Source organism: Anopheles gambiae, chromosome 2, assembly GCF_943734735.2.
Source record: "Anopheles gambiae chromosome 2, idAnoGambNW_F1_1, whole genome shotgun sequence".
NCBI lineage: Eukaryota > Metazoa > Arthropoda > Insecta > Diptera > Culicidae > Anopheles > Anopheles gambiae.
In genome coordinates, this window is record NC_064601.1 from 5,829,212 (window position 1) to 5,849,278 (window position 20,067).

At 54.5% G+C, this 20,067-nt stretch overlaps 1 protein-coding gene across 7 annotated transcripts; it reads left to right on the forward strand.

Moving 5' to 3' along the window:
• Positions 1-321: 321 nt before the first annotated feature.
• Positions 322-18,407, forward strand: LOC1281642 (histone-lysine N-methyltransferase ash1). Of its 7 annotated transcripts, none has more exons than XM_061648012.1 (8): positions 322-2,377; positions 3,718-4,132; positions 4,206-4,986; positions 5,551-13,861; positions 13,929-15,055; positions 15,144-15,350; positions 15,610-15,681; positions 15,949-18,407. In XM_061648012.1, exons 2-8 carry the CDS (start codon positions 3,888-3,890, stop codon positions 16,114-16,116), a joined length of 10,911 nt encoding a protein of 3,636 aa, XP_061503996.1. In that variant the 5' UTR covers positions 322-2,377; positions 3,718-3,887; the 3' UTR covers positions 16,117-18,407. The 7 variants fall into 7 exon arrangements, with proteins under 7 accessions (XP_061503996.1, XP_061503999.1, XP_061504003.1 ...); XM_061648015.1 differs by having other exon boundaries at positions 322-2,002; XM_061648017.1 differs by having other exon boundaries at positions 403-639.
• The last annotated feature ends 1,660 nt before the right edge of the window (positions 18,408-20,067 follow it).

Genomic DNA, 20,067 nt, shown 5'->3' on the forward strand with positions numbered 1-20,067 from the left:
CGTTGATGTTAATAAAACGTCGCAAAACATCGCAGAAGCAAAGAATTACGAAAAAAAAACTGTAAATCATCAGATTCCAGGCAAATATTGAATGAAAAGATAATCTTCACACCAATTTCCATTGAATTTTTGCAAAAGAATCCGTTGATAATCAATCGATGCAGGTGATTGTTCAAATTTATTCTTGGATCCGTTACAACGTCCCAATATGGCGCTAGTGCACCGCCACACAGCTAACCAATGAGCTAACCTGTCCGTCACGAATTTTGCGCGTTCTAGCCTGCTTGCACGTTCGTACGTATGCCTCTGTGTGTGTGTGTGTCTGCATGTGTTGGCGCGTGTGAGGGAAAGAGCGCGCGTATGCTGCTGACAGTATGGCACACACAGCGCCCGTCCCGTTGGTGTTGGTGAGATCGGCTGCACTCGTTTGACTGCGCGCTCAGTCTGACGGTGGAAATGAGAAAAAATATTTTCCATCGCGAAAGTCGCGCCGTGCGAATCGGGAAAGAAAAAACCGCGATCGGTGCAGCAAAAGCGGTCGAACGTACGTAAAACTGCATTCGAAGCCGTTCCCAGCACTGCAGGTTAGTGATTGTGCATCGTGCGAGAGTGTGCAGTTTTGTGCGGAGTTGAGAAAAGGTAAAGAGTTACAGCACAGCAGCACAGATTACAGTGGTTTTGGCAGCGGTCGAGTAGAAAGAAGAAGAAGAAGAAGAAGGGAGAAGAAACAACAGCCCTTCGTCACCAGTGTGGTCCGTCGAAAATGGTCAGCAGGATGGGATGGAAAAAGCCGATTCCATCACAGACGGTGTGATGCGCTAGGCCTACTGTTTGTGCGGAAAAATCAGCCGTGTGAAATATGGTGAGCAAAAGTGATGGTAAGCAGAACAGGGTTCGAAGGGTCGCCGTCACAACATGTCCCATCATAATTCTGATGCTCTGACGACACCAATCGGGAGGGTGAGATAATTCCAAATCCTGCTTGCGGTGCTGAATACTGAAGTGGGTTTTTTCCACATTCTTCATAAAAAGTGCATCGAAATCGACCGAAAATCGCGCGTGCAAAGTGTGCGGCAATCGAATTCGCATGTTGTTCTACCGCTCGCCCGTGTGTGCCAGCAGTGTGGTGTCGTCTTGACGGTGAGACGCCATTTTAGAATTGATATTTATACGTACACAAGGGGGAGGGGGGAGAATAAACGGTTCAGCTGCATGCCGTCTGTCGTCGTCTGTCGTGCGTAAGCGAAACGGGTGGTGAGCGCGTGTGTGTGAGTGTGTCGCTCCCGCAGTCGGGTGCATTTTACAATAAAGTGTCCGCGGAGTGGAGTAAATTTCGCCGTGAGCAAAAAGCCTTACGGCGGGCGTGATTTCCGTGCGGGGTGTGTGTGCGATGCAGTTCAGGTGAGCGAGTCGCATTATGGCGCTGCTCGGCCGAACGCACAATTTGGGATGCAGTTTTTGCAGCAGTACGGCGGGGTGAAAGTGTGTGGCAAATAGTGAGCTACAGCGCAGGAAGAAGATTGGCGAGTGCGAGCGCGAGTGCGTGTGTGCGAGAGCGAGATGAAACGACAAGCAGCAGCAGCAGCAGGGTCGTTCGCTTGTCGCGATTGAGTGAGCGTGTGTGCGTGAGATAGAGAATCCCCCTTCCGTTCGACGGAGGTGCGAGTGTGTGTGTGCGTGCGTGCATGTCAGTTGTGTTGGGCCAGTTGGTGGTTTGTTTTGTTTCGCAACGTTAGAAGCAGACGGGGCAGCAGCAGTACGACGCATCTCAGCTCAGTGCCACGAAGCCCGGCGGAGGAAACCCTTTAAACAAAAAATTCGTGAATGAAGAAAATCATAGCGGGATTTGTGTCTCTGTGTGAGCAAGTGTAAACACACATCGGAGGCTGCTGAAGAACGCCAGTCGATGTTTTGATCTGAGAGCAGCAGCTGTCATACAGGCTGTGCCCTCCGTAAGACGCGTTCGGAATCGATCGTGGAGGGATTTGCGTGCATGAAATCGGTTAGTGTTAGTGTTAGTTAGTTAGGTTAGTTAGGTTAGTTAGTGTTTGTCTTTATTGCGAGTGTCTCTCGCAGTGTGCTGTGAAATAGATCGTAAAATCGTCAGTCAGTCAGTGTGCGGTGCGAGAAAACGAGCGCGCAAAGGCTGGTAATGTTTTGGTTGCTCCCAAGAGTGGTGTGCGTACTTGTTGTGTGTTGTCATCAGGCGTGTGCGCGTGTGTTGGTGAAATCTAACGCGCCAGTCAAAACAGGCGCCTTCTGCTGCACACCACTACCACACTGACGCAGTACAACTGTGTGTGTTGGTGTGTGTGTATGTGCGTGCGTGTGAGTGAGTGTGTTTGTGCGCTGGCACTGATTGATGTTCCATGTGCGGGTACGTTTATGTTTTTCCTACTATCCGTAACCCGTATTATAAACATTCCCCGCGCCAAAGATATTAGAGAGTTTCGTGCGTTTTTTTTACTACCCGAATTTGTGTATTAAAAATAGATCTTTTTTTATTATCTGCCGTTTGAAACATGGTAATTCAACCGACGAAGCAAACAGTGACCACATTCCTTCACATCCACAGCACAGCACACACACACACTGCGCCCTACCAAGCCAGCCCGAACCCGAACCCCGAGAGAGGAATCGTTCACCCCAAAACGTGTCGTCATCACCGTCCACAGCCACAATCCCCTTAACTGTTATTATGACCCAAATAGTTTCCCACCGGTTTCCCACTGGTTTGAAGAAGTTGGGTTTGGAATTTATACGGGTTTTTTTGTGTACGATCGTGTGGAAAGAAAGTGCACCGTTTGGTGTGCGTATTAGCATAACGTAAAGAAATGCGGACAAATCGAGTGGACGGGTGCTTGCGGCAGTATGTAGTTGCAGCGGCATTTGACAATTTCTGCTGGTCTGTATAAATGTAATTTATTTATGTTCTACCCTTCGTTATGTGGCTGAAGACAACCCGTCAGTTTGTGTACGTGTTCACCCGTTGCTCTTCAGTGAAGAAGGCACAAGATGTGTTTGTAAACCAAAACTGAGTAACAATTGTGTCAGCTGCGAGAATGCCCAACCACCAGCCGCCTAGCCTAGAAACTCGAGCGAGGGTGGCTACGTGACGTAATCCAAGGACGAATGCTTATCCTCGACAATATCTCTCATCGGTCCTCTCGCTGCTTGGTCCTCGACCTTGAGCACCACACGACCTATCGTGCCGTGGCCGCCTCTCCACGCTCTTCGTCGTTCGGGGGGTGAAAAAAAGATTTATGATACCGTCTTCGACCCGGTCGGTCCCTTTTACCACCGCCGTCGGCCGGACAGACACATGGAAAAAGAGGGCCCGCCACCGCCGGCTACCTGCCAAGCGAGACGCATGGGCGGTTGCTGGAAATTATGTATGATGTATGAGGCACACAGTATCGGTGGGCTTGCTGGTCGGGCGGAAGAAAGGACACAACGTGCAGGACAACATTTCTTTAGAAAACACTTCCAACGCTTTCGGAAGATAACTTTCATTGAGTAGGGATCACTTTCCTTTAGCAGATTACTCGGTGTCATAACATAGCATCCATCATGCCCGAAGCGTAATGCAGTTTTTGGATGGAGAAAAAGGATCGCTTCAAATAATAGGGATTATGTCGGAGATTTATTGCTAAATTAGATTTAGATATGGTTACTCTAAGGTATTAATTTGTTTTTTTGTTTTTACTTTCATTGCAGATGCAAACAGTTATTACGAATTTAAAAAAAAACACAGTGAAGCTTTTACGAACTGCTTGTGAATTGAAGTGAAATAAGCGCAAGCCAGTGAAGCACTCGTGTGGCGAAGTGCTCGTGCACTCTATTTTATTCCCCAAAAAACTAGCATTTTTCCACAGCCGCCCAGCAAAATGACCATCGTGAAAAGCAATACAGCAGACGCGGCTGGCACCAATCCGGCGGACAATGCCAAATCGCCGCTCTCTTCGTCGTCATCGTCCTCTTCCTCCTCCGACTCGGACGATGGCTCGGACTCGTCGAGCGATTCCGACTCGTCGTCGGCGTCCACGAGCAAAACCAGCAGCAAACAGAGCAGCGGCGGAGGAGGAGGAGGAGGAGTGCCACAAGAAAAACCACAACAATTTAGTGTTATGAGGTACGGCGACAAACGGAAAAAGACCAGTAAACGAAACAAACACTAATAACATTGATTTGACATTCCCCAACAGTTCCGATAGTGCCGGACTTCGAATGAAAATAGCCATTCCTCGAAGCCAATCGAACGCGACACCAACGCCTTCACCGACGGCGTCGCTCGGTTCCAACCATCAGCACCAGCAGCTGATGCAACAGGACAGCCTTCCTGCCGGTGGCGGAGTAGCAGCTGATCGAAGGCAGAAAAATGCGGAAAACGTTCACGGCGGCGAACGCGCATCGCCCGCCGGATCCTCCACGAAAGTGGATTCGTTCAAGGACGGCGCCACGAAGAAAGGATCCATTGCAGCAAAGAGTGCCATGGTGGCGGCGGTGGAGGCGAGTTCAACTCGCGCTAGAGCACCTCCACCTTCAACCGCCCAGCAGCGTGTGTCGAGCGAAGGCGGTGGTAGCAAAGCGTTAACGGCAACGGCTGCCTCGCGCAAGCAGGGCAGTAGAATGCTGCCCGACGACAAACGGGAAGAGCGGGGCAGAACGATGCACACCAAGGCTAGGAAGCGTCGGTCGTCGTCGGGCAACGATGGCAGCAGTGCGGGTCGCACGAAGAAAAGTGTCAGTGAAAGTGATTCCAGTTCGGCCAGCTCGTCCTTCTCGTCCTGCACGAGCAACAGCGATAGCGACACGAGCAGTACCGCCGGCGACAACAGCAATCATCATCATCAGCAGCAGCAGGACGATAAGGCGAAGCAAACGGTGGGTGGGGGACGCCATGCAAGGACAGCGGCGTCAGCGGCGGTCGCGTCTGGGAGTGCTATCGCAGCTGGCAAAAAGCAGAAAATTCTCAAGCGAAAGAAGGTATGTTTTTGGTTTTATGCGTACCGGAGGGAGTAGGTCAAGCTTGAAAAAACTGGAGCAGTTTATCGAGAAGTTTGTTAGACTTAGATGCATTCTTGCGGATCTGTTGGAGGACGTGATTTGGGACGTATAGTTTAATGCGATTTTTAAATATTTAATTTTTGGCTCAACTTAACACAATCATGATAGAATTTTAAAGCAGTGCGCCATTAGTTAAAGCCATAAAACATGCTTGATTTGCCTTTGTGTGTCTGTCATTTCAAAACCACAAACGACCGTGCGATGAACTCATATTCGGATGCATGCGGTTTTGTACGTGATGATTTAATGACCGCGAGGCTTTTCAAAAACCACATAACGGGGACACATATGCAAATGATAAAATGTGGTTTTTCTCTCAACATTTGTTGCCTAGAATATCATTTATGAGTTGTGATAATTTCGGTTAAGGTGGTCCTAACCAAAAAATTAAAAATACGAATCGATTTCTCGCATTCTTTATACTTTAAATGTACTTTCCAATCGATGGTTTAAATAATTCCTCTTCCTTTCTTTCCACTCCAGGCAAGCCGAACCGCTACATCCAGCAGTAGCGATGAGGAGGACGAGGAAGATCTGCCCAGCGGGCGCAGCGGGAGCAAGAGCGGTACGGCGAACCGGACAAACGAATTCACTTCGTCCGACACGAGCTCCTCAGACGAGGACGGCAAAGCATTCGCGGCAATGCGAACGAAAGCGAAGAGCTTACAGTCGACGAAAGGCAGCGGCAAGGACGGCAATGGTCTGCTAACGTTGACCGATGGCAGTGCAGGGGGGCTGCTGCTGAACCGGCCACCCCTCTCCACGTCCACACCGGCCAAACAGCACGGTGCGTTTCCACCGACACTCGGCGGTGGCATGTCGTCGGCCGGGGACGGTGGGCTGACGGCCGAGGGCGGTTCGTGCTCGAGTGACAACGAGCTTCCGGCGCTAGTCAGTGCAGCCATTCGGCGAGTGGAAAGTGGTTCCGATGCCGAAAGTATCCGGGGGTTGTCCGCCCCGACGCAACAGTACACGTCCAGCCTGTTGCGGGATTTCGTCGTAAAGACGCAAATGCTTGGCACGGTTGGTGGCGGCGGCGCGGGAGCGATGCCGGCGGGTGTGAGCGGATCGGCTGCCAACAGTGCCGGTGGTGGCGGTGGTGGAGGTGGTTCGCCATCCTCATCCTCCTCGTCGTCATCGTCGTCAGGCTCGTCCTCGTCGTCTTCCTCTTCCTCCATGGAGGAAGGGGCAGACCCAGCGATAGGAAGCGCCGGTCCAGGTCCGGGAGGTGGTGGCGGTGGTGGAGTGGCAGCATTTGAGTTGGATGTCCGCAAAATTAAGACTGAATCTCCCGTACCTTCAACGTTGCCGCCTGCCTCGGTGGGCCGTAACACTCCGCTAGTAAATGGGCTTACCACCGGGGGCATGAAAACGACGGACCTGCCGGTACCAGCCCCGGCACCGAAACGTCGCGGTCGTCCTCCAAAGTCAAGCTTGCAAGCAGCACCCGCCCCACCACCCGCAGCCCGACCGACCGGTTCGTCCCGGTCGGTCACCATTCCGACCGTTAGCGAGTCGCCCGACTCGGGCATTCTGTCCACGCACAGCTCCACCGGTTCACCGAAGACGGATAAAACGAGATCGGCGTCTCACCTGCGATCGACGGTGGGAGCGACCGGTTCGTCCACCTCATCGCGCCGCAGCAAATCGGAAGCACGGGGAAGCGCTTCGAGTGCCTCGAGTGCCATACTGTCGGCCGGTGGAGCGGCGTACGCTGCAAACTCGGTCCTACCCGCGCCACCGGGAGCCGCCGGGAGCGGAAGCCGAACGTCCGGCGCCGCCGCGTCGTCCTACGCGCTCACCTCCTGTCTCGATCGCAACACGTACGCTACCGAGCGCGTCCTGTATCCTCCCCGGGGGCCGAAGAAACGGGGCGTCGGGAGACCGCCGAAGAAGGACACGGCAGCGCATCAGCAGCCAGCCGGCGCCGGACGGGGAGGCCCTGCGAACGATCCGACCGCCCGGTCGCAGCAGCAAGCCGAGGATCGGCTCGATCCGCACTGGCAGAAGATCGATATTAGCAAAAAGTTTCACGAACCACGGCTCAGCGGGTACAAGAGCGACGGTGGCCATTCGACGATCTGCTGCAGCAAGCGGCTTGCCTCGCAGAGCGGTTACATCAGCGACTATGGCGGCGTTGGAGCGAGCAGTGGGCGCAGCCGGCTGTCCGGCTACAAGTCGGACTTTAGCTCTCGCTCGAGGCGCAGCTGCAGCCGGGCGGGAGGCTACCGCAGCGACTACGGGCGGGCGAAGAGCTGCGGCTATCGCAGCGACTGCAGCACGCGGCATCGCAAACAGGTGCGGCGAAAACGGCGCAAGAAAATAGGCAGCCATCAGCAGTCGCAGCAGCAGCAGCACCATAACCAGCACGACCATCAGCATCACAACAACAATCTCAGCGATCGGAAAAACTACAACGCGTCGAGCGATGGGGGCGGCGGCGGTGGCAGCACCAAGTCGGCCAGCGTTGGCGAGCTGGAAATAATGTTCATGGCGGGGCTGACGCTGGGCAGTACGAGCGACGAAGATAGCAGCAGCACGAGCAGCAGTACGAGCAGCAGCAGTGCCGAGAGTCGCGAGAGCTTATTCACGGACCATTCCGGTGTGGATCGTGGTGCGAACAGCAGCAGCGGGGCGGACAAGGTGAAACGAGCAACGTCTGGCAGGGGAAGGAAAGCGAACGTGGCTACCACCAAACCGAACGCAAAGCTTCCGCGAACGCCCCGAAAACCCACCCCGCCGAAAACTGTCGCAAAAGGGCGTGGAGCCGCAAAAGCTCCCCGAGGCAGACCGCCCTCCAGCACGACGATCGATCGGAGAAGGAAAGCGAATCACGCAAAGCACGGCAGCAACAAGCTCGACTCGGACGATGAGGACGAGGACGAGGAAGAAGAGGCAGAGCTGGTGGTAAAGCGACGGTTTGGTGACCGCGTCCGGACCAAACCACTGCAGCCCGCCCCGAAAGACCCACCGACGAAGCCTTCGATCGCTGCGACTGCTTCCGTCGCGCTGAAGCAAAAGTCGTCCGCGTTGGTGAAGAAACCGGGCCAGCGTGGTCGACCACCGGGCGTGAAAAAGCAACCGGGTCGGACGGGAAGTACGGCCACAGCCGCCGCCCAGCCCGCCGGCAAAACGCTTGGAAGTTTGGACGTTTTGCTCGCGCCGAAGAACAGCACCGCTCCGGTGCTGCCGGTCAACAACTTCGACCGGGTAGTTGCATCGATGAGTGGCAGCAGCAGCGGCAAGCAGCAGCCCGGGTCGAGCGAAGCGAAAAAATCCTCCATCTACACCTTCTCCAGCACGACCGTCGCGCCGAAGAATGCTTTTGCCGCGTTTCTGCTGCGTGGTGCGGCGGCCGACGATGCCGCCAAGGACGACGCGGAGGAAGGCGGTCGGCTGCTGGGGGTCAAGAAGCTTCCCCTCTCGAAAGCGAACGTGATCAAGAACTCGGAGGAGTGCAGTCGGCGGTTTCAGAAGTCCACGTCCTCGTTTGCGCTCGGCGGCATTGCCGGTTCGGTCGACCTGCTGGCGCGCATTGCCGACGGGACGATCCCGAAGGCATCGCCCACCAAGTCGGTCTGCTCGAAGCGCAGCCGAAGGAAGAGCTGCGCCAGCGACCGGCTGGAGGTGATGTCGGTCAAGAGCTACGGTGTGATCGGCAGCTGCGGCAAGATACGGCAGCGGCGCCTGAGCACGATGAGCCGGTGCAGCAGTCGTTCGGCCGGCTCGAGGCATGCGGCGGCCAGGATGAGGCGGCGCAAGAAGCGGCTACGTTCGATGTCGGTGGCACCCGGCACTACGGCGGAGATGGTGAGCGGAGGTGGCGGTGGTAATGGTGGTGCTGCTGGTGGTGCGGCCAGTTCATCCGGGCTCGATTTGAAGCTGAACGTTGAGATCGATCGGCTGAGCGAAAGCTTCAGTGGCATGTGTCGCATTGTGGGTGGAACGGTTAACAATGAAGCTGGCCAAGCATCGTCCGGCGCTGGTCGATCAGTAAGCCCACCGGAGGAGGCAACGGCCACGAATGCACCTGCCGCCGCAACACCAACATCGGGCAAGGGACACCAAACCAAGCGCTCGGTGAAGAAACGGAAAGCTTCCGAGCATGTGACGGACTCCCCCTCGACAGCGGGTGGGGCAAATGCACCGGGCGGTGGTGGTGGAGGTGCCGCTGCGTTAGGCAATGGTGGCGGAGCCGGCGGTGGTGGTGGTACGGGCAAGCGGCGGAACAAGAAAACCGTCCCAACGCAGAGCCCGGACGATCACAAACTTCCGCTCAAGAAACGGCACTACCTGTTGACACCGGGCGAGAAAGGAAACAACAGTGACAACAACAGTGGAGTGGATGAAGTGAAGACCGGTAGTAGTGGGGGTAACGGTGGTGGTGTTGGTGGTAGTAGCGCTACTGCCGCTGGAAGTAACGTTGATAGTGGAAACAGTTCTACGAGTGGCGCTACGGGGTCCGGTTCCGGGTCAGCAAATTCAAGCTTCATCGGCAGCCATACAGTGTTGAACCCGTGCGCCTTTGCGAGTGGCGCGAGATCATCGGCCAACTCGGCAGCGACTGGGTCTTCCATCTCGGGTGCAGCCACCAAGGCGGTGACGCCAAAGAAACGGCATCTACTGAAATCCCCCGAACCCGGTCCCGTCCCGACCGACACCGAGCTGCAGCTGCAGATTAAGTCGAGCGATTCTCCGCTGACGATCGTGAACGGAGGTGGAGCGTCGGGCACGGTGGGCGATGCAGGAAGCTCTCCATCGGACGGACATACCGTTGGTCGAAAGGCGGCTGTTGATGGCGCTGTTGGTGGAAGTCCCTCTAATGCTGCTGGACAAGCGAATCCTCCTGTGGCTGGAAGCAAGAAAAAGACCAATCGCCAGCAGGAAGGATCGTCGATTTCGTCCTCGACCGTCAGTCGGGAGCGGCAAGCAACGGGAGCTTCCGGTCAACCCGGCACAACGAGTGAAAATTCAGCCGGGCCCCAACATCGTTCAACGCCACCGGCACGGCCATCGGTTATACAATCGTCCGGATCGGTGCATCCAGCCGCCTCTTCTGGTGCGTACTCCGCCTCGTCTGCCGGACCACCGCCAGGAGTGTTTGAGCCAACGGTCGATCTGGAGCTGGTGATACCGCCACCCTCTTCCATACCGTCGCTTATCGCAAAGGTTGAAATGCTCGATTCGCCTCGCTTGGGTGGCAAAGACGTTGCTGCTGCCGCCGGTGCCATTGGGTCCTCCTCCTCTGGCTCCTCGGGCAATGTGGCCACCAAGCTAGAATCGGAGGAACTGCAGGTGCTGACGGCTGCCCAGCGAAAAGCGGCCGGGCTGGGAGCGGGCAGCGCATTGCTGGCGACCATCTCGACCGCGTCCGCCTCCTCCGAGAAGGTGCTGGAGAAGCTGCTCACCAAAACCGGCGCCCATCATCTGCTGATGAAGAAAAAGCGCAAAAAGCCCAATCGCACTGGCTTTCCCACGGTGAAGAAGAAGAAGAAGAAGCTGCCGGACAATGACCCTCTGGACGATGGGCTGTCGGTGCTGGATTTGAAGCCGGAAGTCGGGCCGGATCTGTTCGATTCGTCCAACCTAACGCGCCACGTACCGTCCGAGGCGGAAAAGACGCGTATGAAGGAAAGGCAGCAGCAGCATCACCCTTCTACAGGAAAGCATGCGGCGTGCGATCGCGTACCGAAGGAGGGCGAACCGACGGACTGCTTTATCGAGCGACACACGGGCGTTGGGCGACCTCGACTGTCCGTGGTAAGCCTGGAGAAGCTGCAGGGCAAGCTGCCTCTACCGGGAGGAGGTTCTCGCGACGTTGCAACGACGCCACCGGCGACGGGAGGCCGTGGCCGTAAGTCCGTGATAAACCCACTGGCAGCGGAGCATCAGTTGGCGGCACAACGCTCGAGAGGACTCAGAGACGAACCGCCGGCAGCAGCGGCCGGCACAGTAGGTCGCAAAGGCAAGAAGAGACAGGAAGCACCGAAGCCACTGCCCGAGACGGCAGTCGGTAAGCGTCAGAAGGCTTCGATGGACACGGAAATCCGATCGGCAAAGGAGCGAAACCGTAGCAAGAGTGTGTCGGTTGCGTCGGAGCAGCTGCCCAACATTGTGCGGCTGAGCGAAACCCTGTCCAAGGGTGCCGCGGCTAAGGAAAACAAGGAAAACAGCCGTCTACCACCCGGGAGGCCTCCTTCGGCAGCAAAGCGAGCCGGCAAAGAACCCGCCACGAGTGCGGAAACAGCGCCGCAGGATGATGCCGCCGGAGTCATTCGTCGAACGCGCAGCTCCTCGGTGGCGCTGGATCCGTCCGAGGTGAAGAAATTGCACCACCACCACCACCACGATGCAGAGCACGAGTCGGCCGGAAAGGGAGCGTCCCAGTCCAGCACACCGGTGCGTCCCCATTCCGGCGGAATTGCCGCACTGCACAACGAGGACTCGACGTCACTGGACTCGATGCCGCTGCTGAAGCGCCTCCATTCGCGCTCCATCTCGCGCATGCAGTCGGTCATCACGCCGACGGTGGTGATCGAACCGATTGCCACCTCGCCGAAGACACCCGGCCGACCGAGGGGCCGGCCGCGCACAACCTCACCCATTACGGCAACGGAAACGCCCAACTCGCCCACCGCCACTGCCGGACCCGGTCGTGGACGGCCTCGGACGGCGCTCGCCCTCACTGGCAACCCTTCGGCAGCGTCCATGCAGCGTACGCCCGCCTCTCCGCTCTCCTCACCCAGCCCGACGGTGGCTGCGGCCGAGCGCACCGCAGGCAGAAAGAAGCAGCGACTGGACGGTCGCAAATCGGTGCCTCCCGGCCTTGCCGAACCGATCGAAAGCGCTCGTCTCGCGACCAGAGTGACGGCATCCAAGTCGGTCACGCCGACGCCTCCGGTGGGAACCGTGATTCCGACGCGGTTGAAGCGCGGCAAAAGCGATGAAACGCTGCGAGCCCAACAGCTCGAAAAGCCCACCAAGAAGCCGCGAAAGGAGCTGCCGGGCTCGGCCGAACCATCGCCGGAAACGGCAGCCCATCTGTCCAAGCGATCGGCCATCGCGTCTCCCATCGTCGAGCCGGTCGATCCGGAGGAAACGGCGCACGTGCTGCAGCCGGCCAGCTCGACGGAGGAGCTGGAGCACGATCCGCTCCCACCGGACGAGGGACCGTCGGATTTCCTCCGGCTCACCGACACCCCCTCGCCGACGTCTTCCGGTGAAACGCGGGAGCTTGCGATGGGTGGTGCTGCGGCCGGTGGTCGTGGTGCCGGCACGAGCAAGAAGCTGCCCCGCAAGAAGTACATTACGGCGGGCCTGTTCTCCGACTGCTACAAGGACGACGGTACGACGGGCGGGGAAGGCCGTTCGGGGCCGAAAACGCCCCCGGAAACGCTGCTCCCTCCGCCGGCCTACTGCGAGCGGTTCCTGCGCCGTACGGTGCGTGACTTCCAGCTGCCGTACGATCTCTGGTGGCTGCAGGAGAACGGCAAGCTGCCCGGCCGCAACTCGGTGCCGAGCTGGAACTATCGCAAGATCCGCACGAACGTGTACTACGACGTCAAGGCGAACCCGTCGACCGACAACAACACGCAGTGCAACTGCAAACCGGACAGCGGCTGCCAGGACGACTGCCTCAACCGGATGGTGTACACGGAGTGCGTGCCGGAGCAGTGCCCGTGCGGCGACCGGTGCCGCAACACGTGCATCCAGCGGCACGAGTACGCGCCCGGGCTGGAGCGCTTCATGACGGAGGAGAAGGGCTGGGGCATCCGGTCGCGGGAGCGCATCAGCAAGGGCACCTTCATCATGGAGTACCTCGGCGAGGTGGTGACCGAGCGGGAGTTTAAGGAGCGCATGCGCACGATGTACCTGAACGACACGCACCACTACTGTCTCAACCTGGACGGTGGTTTGGTGATCGACGGTCATCGGATGGGCAGCGACTGTCGCTTCGTCAACCATTCCTGCGCACCGAACTGCGAGATGCAGAAGTGGTCGGTGAACGGGCTGTTCCGGATGGCGCTGTTCGCTATGCGTGACATTCCGCCGAACGAGGAGCTTTGCTACGATTACAACTTCAGCCTGTTCAATCCCTCCGAGGGGCAACCGTGCCGCTGTGGCTCGGAACAGTGCCGCGGAGTGATTGGGGGCAAATCGCAGCGCATCAAACCGATCCCGCTCGGTTCGTCGGGTGGCGGCGCTGGTGGCCCTGGAGGCACCGGTGGCCAACGAAATGCTACCGAAGCGGGTGCGGACACAGATGCGAGCAAAGCGGCCGGAGCCGATGGTACGGCAGGTGGCAGTGGAGCAAGTGGGGCGCTGGTGGTCGAGTTGAGTCCACGCAGTGCGGCCCGATCGCGCAAACGGCAGGCGAAGAAGAACCAACCGATTGTGCACCTGAACGGTACGCCTCTGCCCACGTTCCATCCACCGTCGGTCAAGGAGCGGGCACTGATCGCCGAGCATCATTGCTTTTTGCTGCGCAATCTCAACAAAATCCGCCGGCAGAAGGAACGAGCCGCGACACTCGCATCGGCCGGCGGCGGTGGAAATGGTGGAGCGGGTGCAGCTGCGACCGAGAGCGGCGGCCAGGGAGCGGCTGCGGGAAGTGATCAGACAGCGGGCGGGTCGGGTAAACCGTCGCTTGCGTCACAAATCTCCGCCTTGCGCTGTCCGCGCAACATTCGCACCCGTGGACTTGCCTTTGTCGAGGACGATCCGGAGCTGGAGAAGACGGCCCGCATTGCGGTGGCGCTAAAGGATATTTGCACCGAAATTGCCACCTTGAAAGGTAAGTCTTGCGAGCCGCGAGAGAGTGAAATACAATCGACTTATGGTGCTTTTCTCCCCCTTTTTAGATGATAAAGGAGTGCCGTTTATCACCAAACTGCAGTTGCCATCGAAGAAGAAGACGCCCCTGTACTACGAGCGCATCCCGAAACCGATCGATCTGGCACAGATCGAGACCAACATCGAGCAGGGCGTGTACCGCATGCCGAAGGTGTTCGAGGAAGATCTGCTGATCATGCTGAGCAACGCGATCAAGTACTACGGCATCAACTCGCCGGAAGGGATCGCCTCGGAAGCGCTCAAATCGCACTACTACACCTGCAAGCAGCAGCAGGTACCGAAGCTGCAGGCGTACATCGGCGAGGAGAACGAGCTGCTGCGCGGGTTCGTGCCGAAGAAGGAACCGGCCGATGATGCGGTGCCGCCGAAACCGAAGCGCGGCCGTCGCCAGGAGCAACCGGAAGACATTATCCGCTGCATCTGCGGGCTGTTCAAGGACGAGGGTTTGATGATCCAGTGCTCCAAGTGTCTCGTGTGGCAGCACATCGAGTGCACCAAGGCGGACCCGGCGGTCGAGAACTATCTGTGCGAAAAGTGCGATCCGCGCGAGGTAAACTACGAGATTCCGCTGAACGAGTTCACGGAGGAGGGCTACCAGTACTACGTGTCGCTGATGCGCGGCAAGCTGCAGATCCGCCAGACCGACACGGTGTACGTGCTGCGCGACATCCCGATGTCGCCCGATCCGAAGAACCCGAACGCGCCGGTCCGCAAGCACACGTACGAAACGATCGGCAAGATCGAGTACAGCGAGTGTGACATCTTTCGCGTGGAAAGCCTGTGGAAGGACAAGGAGGGGCGGCGCTTTGTGTACGGGCATCACTATCTGCGGCCGCACGAGACGTACCACGAGCCGACGCGCCGCTTCTACCCGAACGAGGTGATGCGCGTGCCGCTGTACGAGGTGATACCGATCGAGCTGGTGGTGGACCGGTGCTGGGTGCTCGACCCGATCACGTTCTGCAAGGGCCGGCCGGTCGACAGCTCCGAGCCGCACGTGTACATCTGCGAGCTGCGCGTCGACAAGAGTGCGCGGCTGTTTTCGAAGATTTCGCGCCACTCGCACCCGGTGTGCATGAAATCGTACGCGTTCCACAAGTTCGAGCAGAAGCTCAAGATAGCCAAAACGTTTGCGGTAAGTAATGATGAGTGTGGCGGCTGTGCAGCGGCGTACGTGCGAAGGACAAATCACTGATTCATTGTGCTCTTTTACACATCAACAGCCGCATGATCTTGGTTCGCTGGCCCATCTACTGTCGATACGGGACAAGCAAAAGAAGGGTTCGAAGAAGGACGACGGCAGTGGTGGACAAACGTCGGCCGGATCCGCTGCCGGCGGGTCGTCCGGTTTCGGTGGAGCCGGCGGAAGCCATTCCGGTGGTTCGAAGAAGATGACACCGATCATACAGCTGTTGCCACCGCCACCGAAGGTAAGTTGTGAGACAGTGCGCGAGCACGAATCATTACGCTTAATCTCATACATCTCATCTCATGTGTAAGGGTTTCACGATGTAATTGAATCCTTTTAAAGGATCATCTTCATTCACAATCAGTCATCATCATGCCACTGCCACTGTTACATTGCCCGCTCATACCATTGTGTTTTTTTATATAAAACGCGCGGCGTCAACCTTTCCTTGATTGTTATTTTTTCTTTCTCTCTATTTGTCTCTCTCCTGTATTTTCAAGACTGGCTTGAACACAGACCGTACCCTCGCGGTTCAGCCTCCGACGGGTGGGGCAAAGCCGACCAGAACAAAGGTTCATACATACATAGTTCGATAAAATAACGCTCTTTTACATATAAAAATTACAATTGGCTCCTTAAAAAGGATTCTAGATCAAACTATTGATCACCAGCTTCTTAGTTGTGTGCTGGTATAAATAATAATTGCTTTCGCTCTTTCAATAATGGTGGTCACTGGCGATCCAAAGAAGAAAGCCGTCTTTTCTGCCACATTCTTAGTGCTTGTCCCATCAAAATAATGTTTATATTTCCCATTCTTTTCCTTTTGCAAAACCCCACAGACGCTAGCGGAAAAGCGCAACCGACTGGAGCAGGTACTGGCACGGCTGATGCAAAAGCTAACGCTCAACCCGAACGCCCTGCCGGTGGTGGACATATCGTACCTGCTGACGGGACGCGGGGCACGACTGCGACGGACCAACAACTCGACGCCGGTGCCGATTATTTGAGAGTGGGTTCGCAAGAGGAGAAAACGGCGTCGCAAATGGAAGCGTTGCTACGACTGAGCGTCGTACGGAAACGGGTTTCAAGCCGCGTTCGTGCATTTTCTCCTCGCAGCCAACACTACTGCCACCGAATAATGGAACGACGGCATTACAAACAGGCGAGCCGGGTCGCCCACGGGGTTTCCGCCGCAGTAGGGGGAGAGTTTCCGCTGCTGAGGAAACCGCGCTGGACGATCAAGGCTCGCGGAAGCGACATGCAGCAGCAGCAGCAGCAGCAAGAGCACCAGCGAGACATGTGCATGATTTTATAAATACTTTTACTTTGTTGAACTATTTTTCGACCCTCGTCAGTATGCTGACGGTGGTGCTCTTGCGCATCGTTGCGGTCAAGCTCGAGGAAGCTGAGCTGTTGGCGAAATTCGCCGCTATACTCACACCTGCATACGTACTGTACACGCTATACACATGCAGCACATACGACGCACGCGGGATAGATGGTACACCCAACATACTCATACAATGCTTACACTACACCACCACTCCATGCTGTACCTTTATGTTTGTATGTTATTTGCTATTTATTATTGTTAAATGCTTCTTCTTATTCATTTTAACGCGGATACACTATTTTTTTATCCGCTATAGGGGTTAGGTTTGTTGGCATTTTTTTTCTTCTTTTCTTTTACGAAATCATTTCCTCCCCCCCCCCCCCCCACGGAACGGACGGGCGTAAAAAAGGGGGGGGGGACCAAAAGTTCGGCGCTCTGTTTGGATTTGTTATTTATTTGTACGAATATAGACATAAATCTGCGCCTGAACTTTGTTTTGTTTTGTTAATAGAGTGCTAGAGGAATTTGTTCGAATAATTATGCATAGATGATTACAACCATTACGACTACGATCAGTAGTAGCATAGAGAGAAAGAGTATAGAAACGATCAGATCATGCAAGATCGATAGTATGAAGTTTTTTTTTTCTTCTGAATTCTTTAACTTTAACTTTCTCCTGTACCTATATCTTTGGTTTAACTGTAGTCAGATAAGAAACATATGCACACACACAAACACAGAGTCGAATGTGTGTTTTCGGTAAAAATCTATCCAAACGTAGAAGTGGATATTAAAATTGTATATAGAAAACCGGAAACAAAAAAAAACAAAAAATGGCCATCAACGAAGCCAAAAGCATGCCGGGGAGGAGGTGGGTGCGCGATCGACAAGCAATGCAATTAGATTTCCTTCCTCTGCCGCGCGTATAAAATATGTTGCTGAGACACGTAAAAATCTCCCTTTTTGCAAGCACACACACACACACACACTGTCAAATCAGCGTATCGAATGGACTGGATAATTATTAGGTATAAAAAAAGGCTAGAGGGGCACATATATATATTAGGGATATGATAGTGTTGTAAAAGAATTCACAAGAAATGCATCTATTTTTCTGCCAATAATAAATACCCACTCAAACATACTGGAAACAGAATAATTCACACACCAACCTTTATATGTGTATGTATATGTAACTGTAAGCTATAGGATAGGATTACTACTACTACTACTACTACTACTACTGCTATGCGAATACTAAGAAGCACTGGAAAACGAAGGGAACGAGGGAACATAAACATGAAATCACAAACAGATACAAAGCATAGATTTTTAATAACTTATAATGAATTAATAAAGAAACGAATTCGCGAAGGAAAACAAGTTGAAACGCTAAGCAAGTCAACGCACCTTTATTAACCTTTAGGCAGGCTGACGGCAGAAGAGTAAAACCGGGCACGCTTTATTTGAGGGATTTCCAACACTGTACAATGTAAATGGTACAGCGAAGCAAGGAACAAGAACAGAAGGGGAGGGAAGGCACAGGCCTCTTCTGACGTGAGAGTTATCGTTAAGCTCTGAGACACGATCATCTTTATAATATGCTTAATATATGCTAGTTTAAATTGAATGATTTGATAAGTGAGCGAGAGGCTTTCGTTGCGAGAGAGAGATAGGAGAAAGAGAGAGGGAGAGAGAGAGAGAGATAATGCGTAAGAAGGGAAGGGTGGGAGAGAAAAAAATTAAAAGGATAAAACAGGAAACCGTGGTGCTAGAGAGGAAATTAATTACAGATAACATACACACAGACACATATGCAATTGCAGAAGCACTGAATTGAGACACATAGACACACTGACCCCACAACATGCAGTCACATACTAATGTTCTACTATTCTCTGGAAATAAAACACAAAAACTCCCCTCCCCGTTTTTGGATCTTTGTTCAGAAGTGAATTAAAGGAATGTATGTTTTCTTCTTTCTTTTCTGACTAAGAATCAGACTCATGTTAATGTGAAAGAACCACTTCCCGATGTAAGAGTTTGGTGAAGCACTAACGCGTTCTTAGAAGTGTAGAATGAGCTGGCAGTCCCTCTCTCCTCCAAACAACCGACGGACCGACCGATCACCATCGCGAGTTAATAACGTCATCAAGTGCGCCGATCGCGTTGCACACATACGGCAGTGTCGTCACCGATTATGCATATGATCGGTTGTTTTGCTGACTGATCGCACGAGTTTTGGATTACTCATCGACATGATGGCGGCTGCCACACGATCCAGGATTAAGATCTTGCCATCGATAGAGATACAGGCGTGATTGGATACAAACTGAGCGAGGGGGTCTGAAGCTGACTGTGCAACCGACCTGTGCCAGTGCCGTAAACGTGAGCGGAGGCAACCTGCCATATTTAATATGCAATTGCATGTCCTCCCTCCACCGGAGTGGGTCATACGTGCTTCGGACGTGGTTGGACCATCGGCGGTTGGTGCGGTTTGGGCAAGGAATCCCGTGAGGGATAGAAAGAAAAGGTGAAACTGACATATCGATGCAAGTAGTGATGGGTAATACGGAGAGTCGTGGATCCGGTACGATTCCACGACTCTGAAAAACTGAATGCGACTCCGATTCAAAATCAGATTCGACTCCGACTCAGGACGACATCGAACAACTAGGGCAAGTTTAGATGAGTCGGCATAACTCCAGACGACGTCGGACAACTTCGAACGACTTTGGATGACTTATTGCGACTCCGCACGACTCCCGACAACTCCAGACGACTTCGGACAACTTCGGACGAGTCTGGGTGACTTCGAACGAGCTCGGGTGTCTTATTTGCGACTGCGTACGGCTTCAACCGTTTCCAACAGACTCCAGATAACTCGAGATGAATCCAGATGACTCTCGGCGACTCCGGAAAACTTCGGAAAAGCTCAAATGAGTTCGTGCAAATCGTATGTTCATACGGCTCCGAACCTCTCCAAATGGCTCCAAACAATTCCAGACAACTCTAGAGGAAGACTTCAGACGACTCCAGACACCACTAAACGACTCCAGACAAATCCAGACGACTCTGGACGACTCCGAACTATTCCAGAATCAAAATGAATCCGAATTGGGACTCACCCGAGACAATCGCTCCTCGTCCCTCCGCTCTCTACCTTATCTCGTTATCGGATCGATCCGGCACCGGCAAAATCTGCAAACTACCCATCACTAAAATGCAAGATCTTGGGTGATGTGTGTGCATGTTTATTACACTACACATAAACTATTGGAAATAAGATATTAATTCCAGCGAAGTAAACTCGTGAAACACTTTCCACGTGACTCACGGGATGCAGGGGAGGGGAGACAAATTATCCTAGAAAGAAAGTAGAAATTCAAGTTTCTACAATCTGGCTGAAAAGATCATCTCCCACGACGAAGCTCCAACACCACCGCCAAGAGCCGTTCGGCAGCATTTTGCGTCGTTTTATTTCGAATGCTGCGTCAAACAGAATCGTATTAGCATTCATACCCAATCCTGCATCCCCCCCCCCCCCCCCCCCTAACGAGTCTCAGCCATCTGCCCGATCCGATCTTCCTTGCGCTGCGCTCCTCCTCCTCCAGTAGAAGCTCGA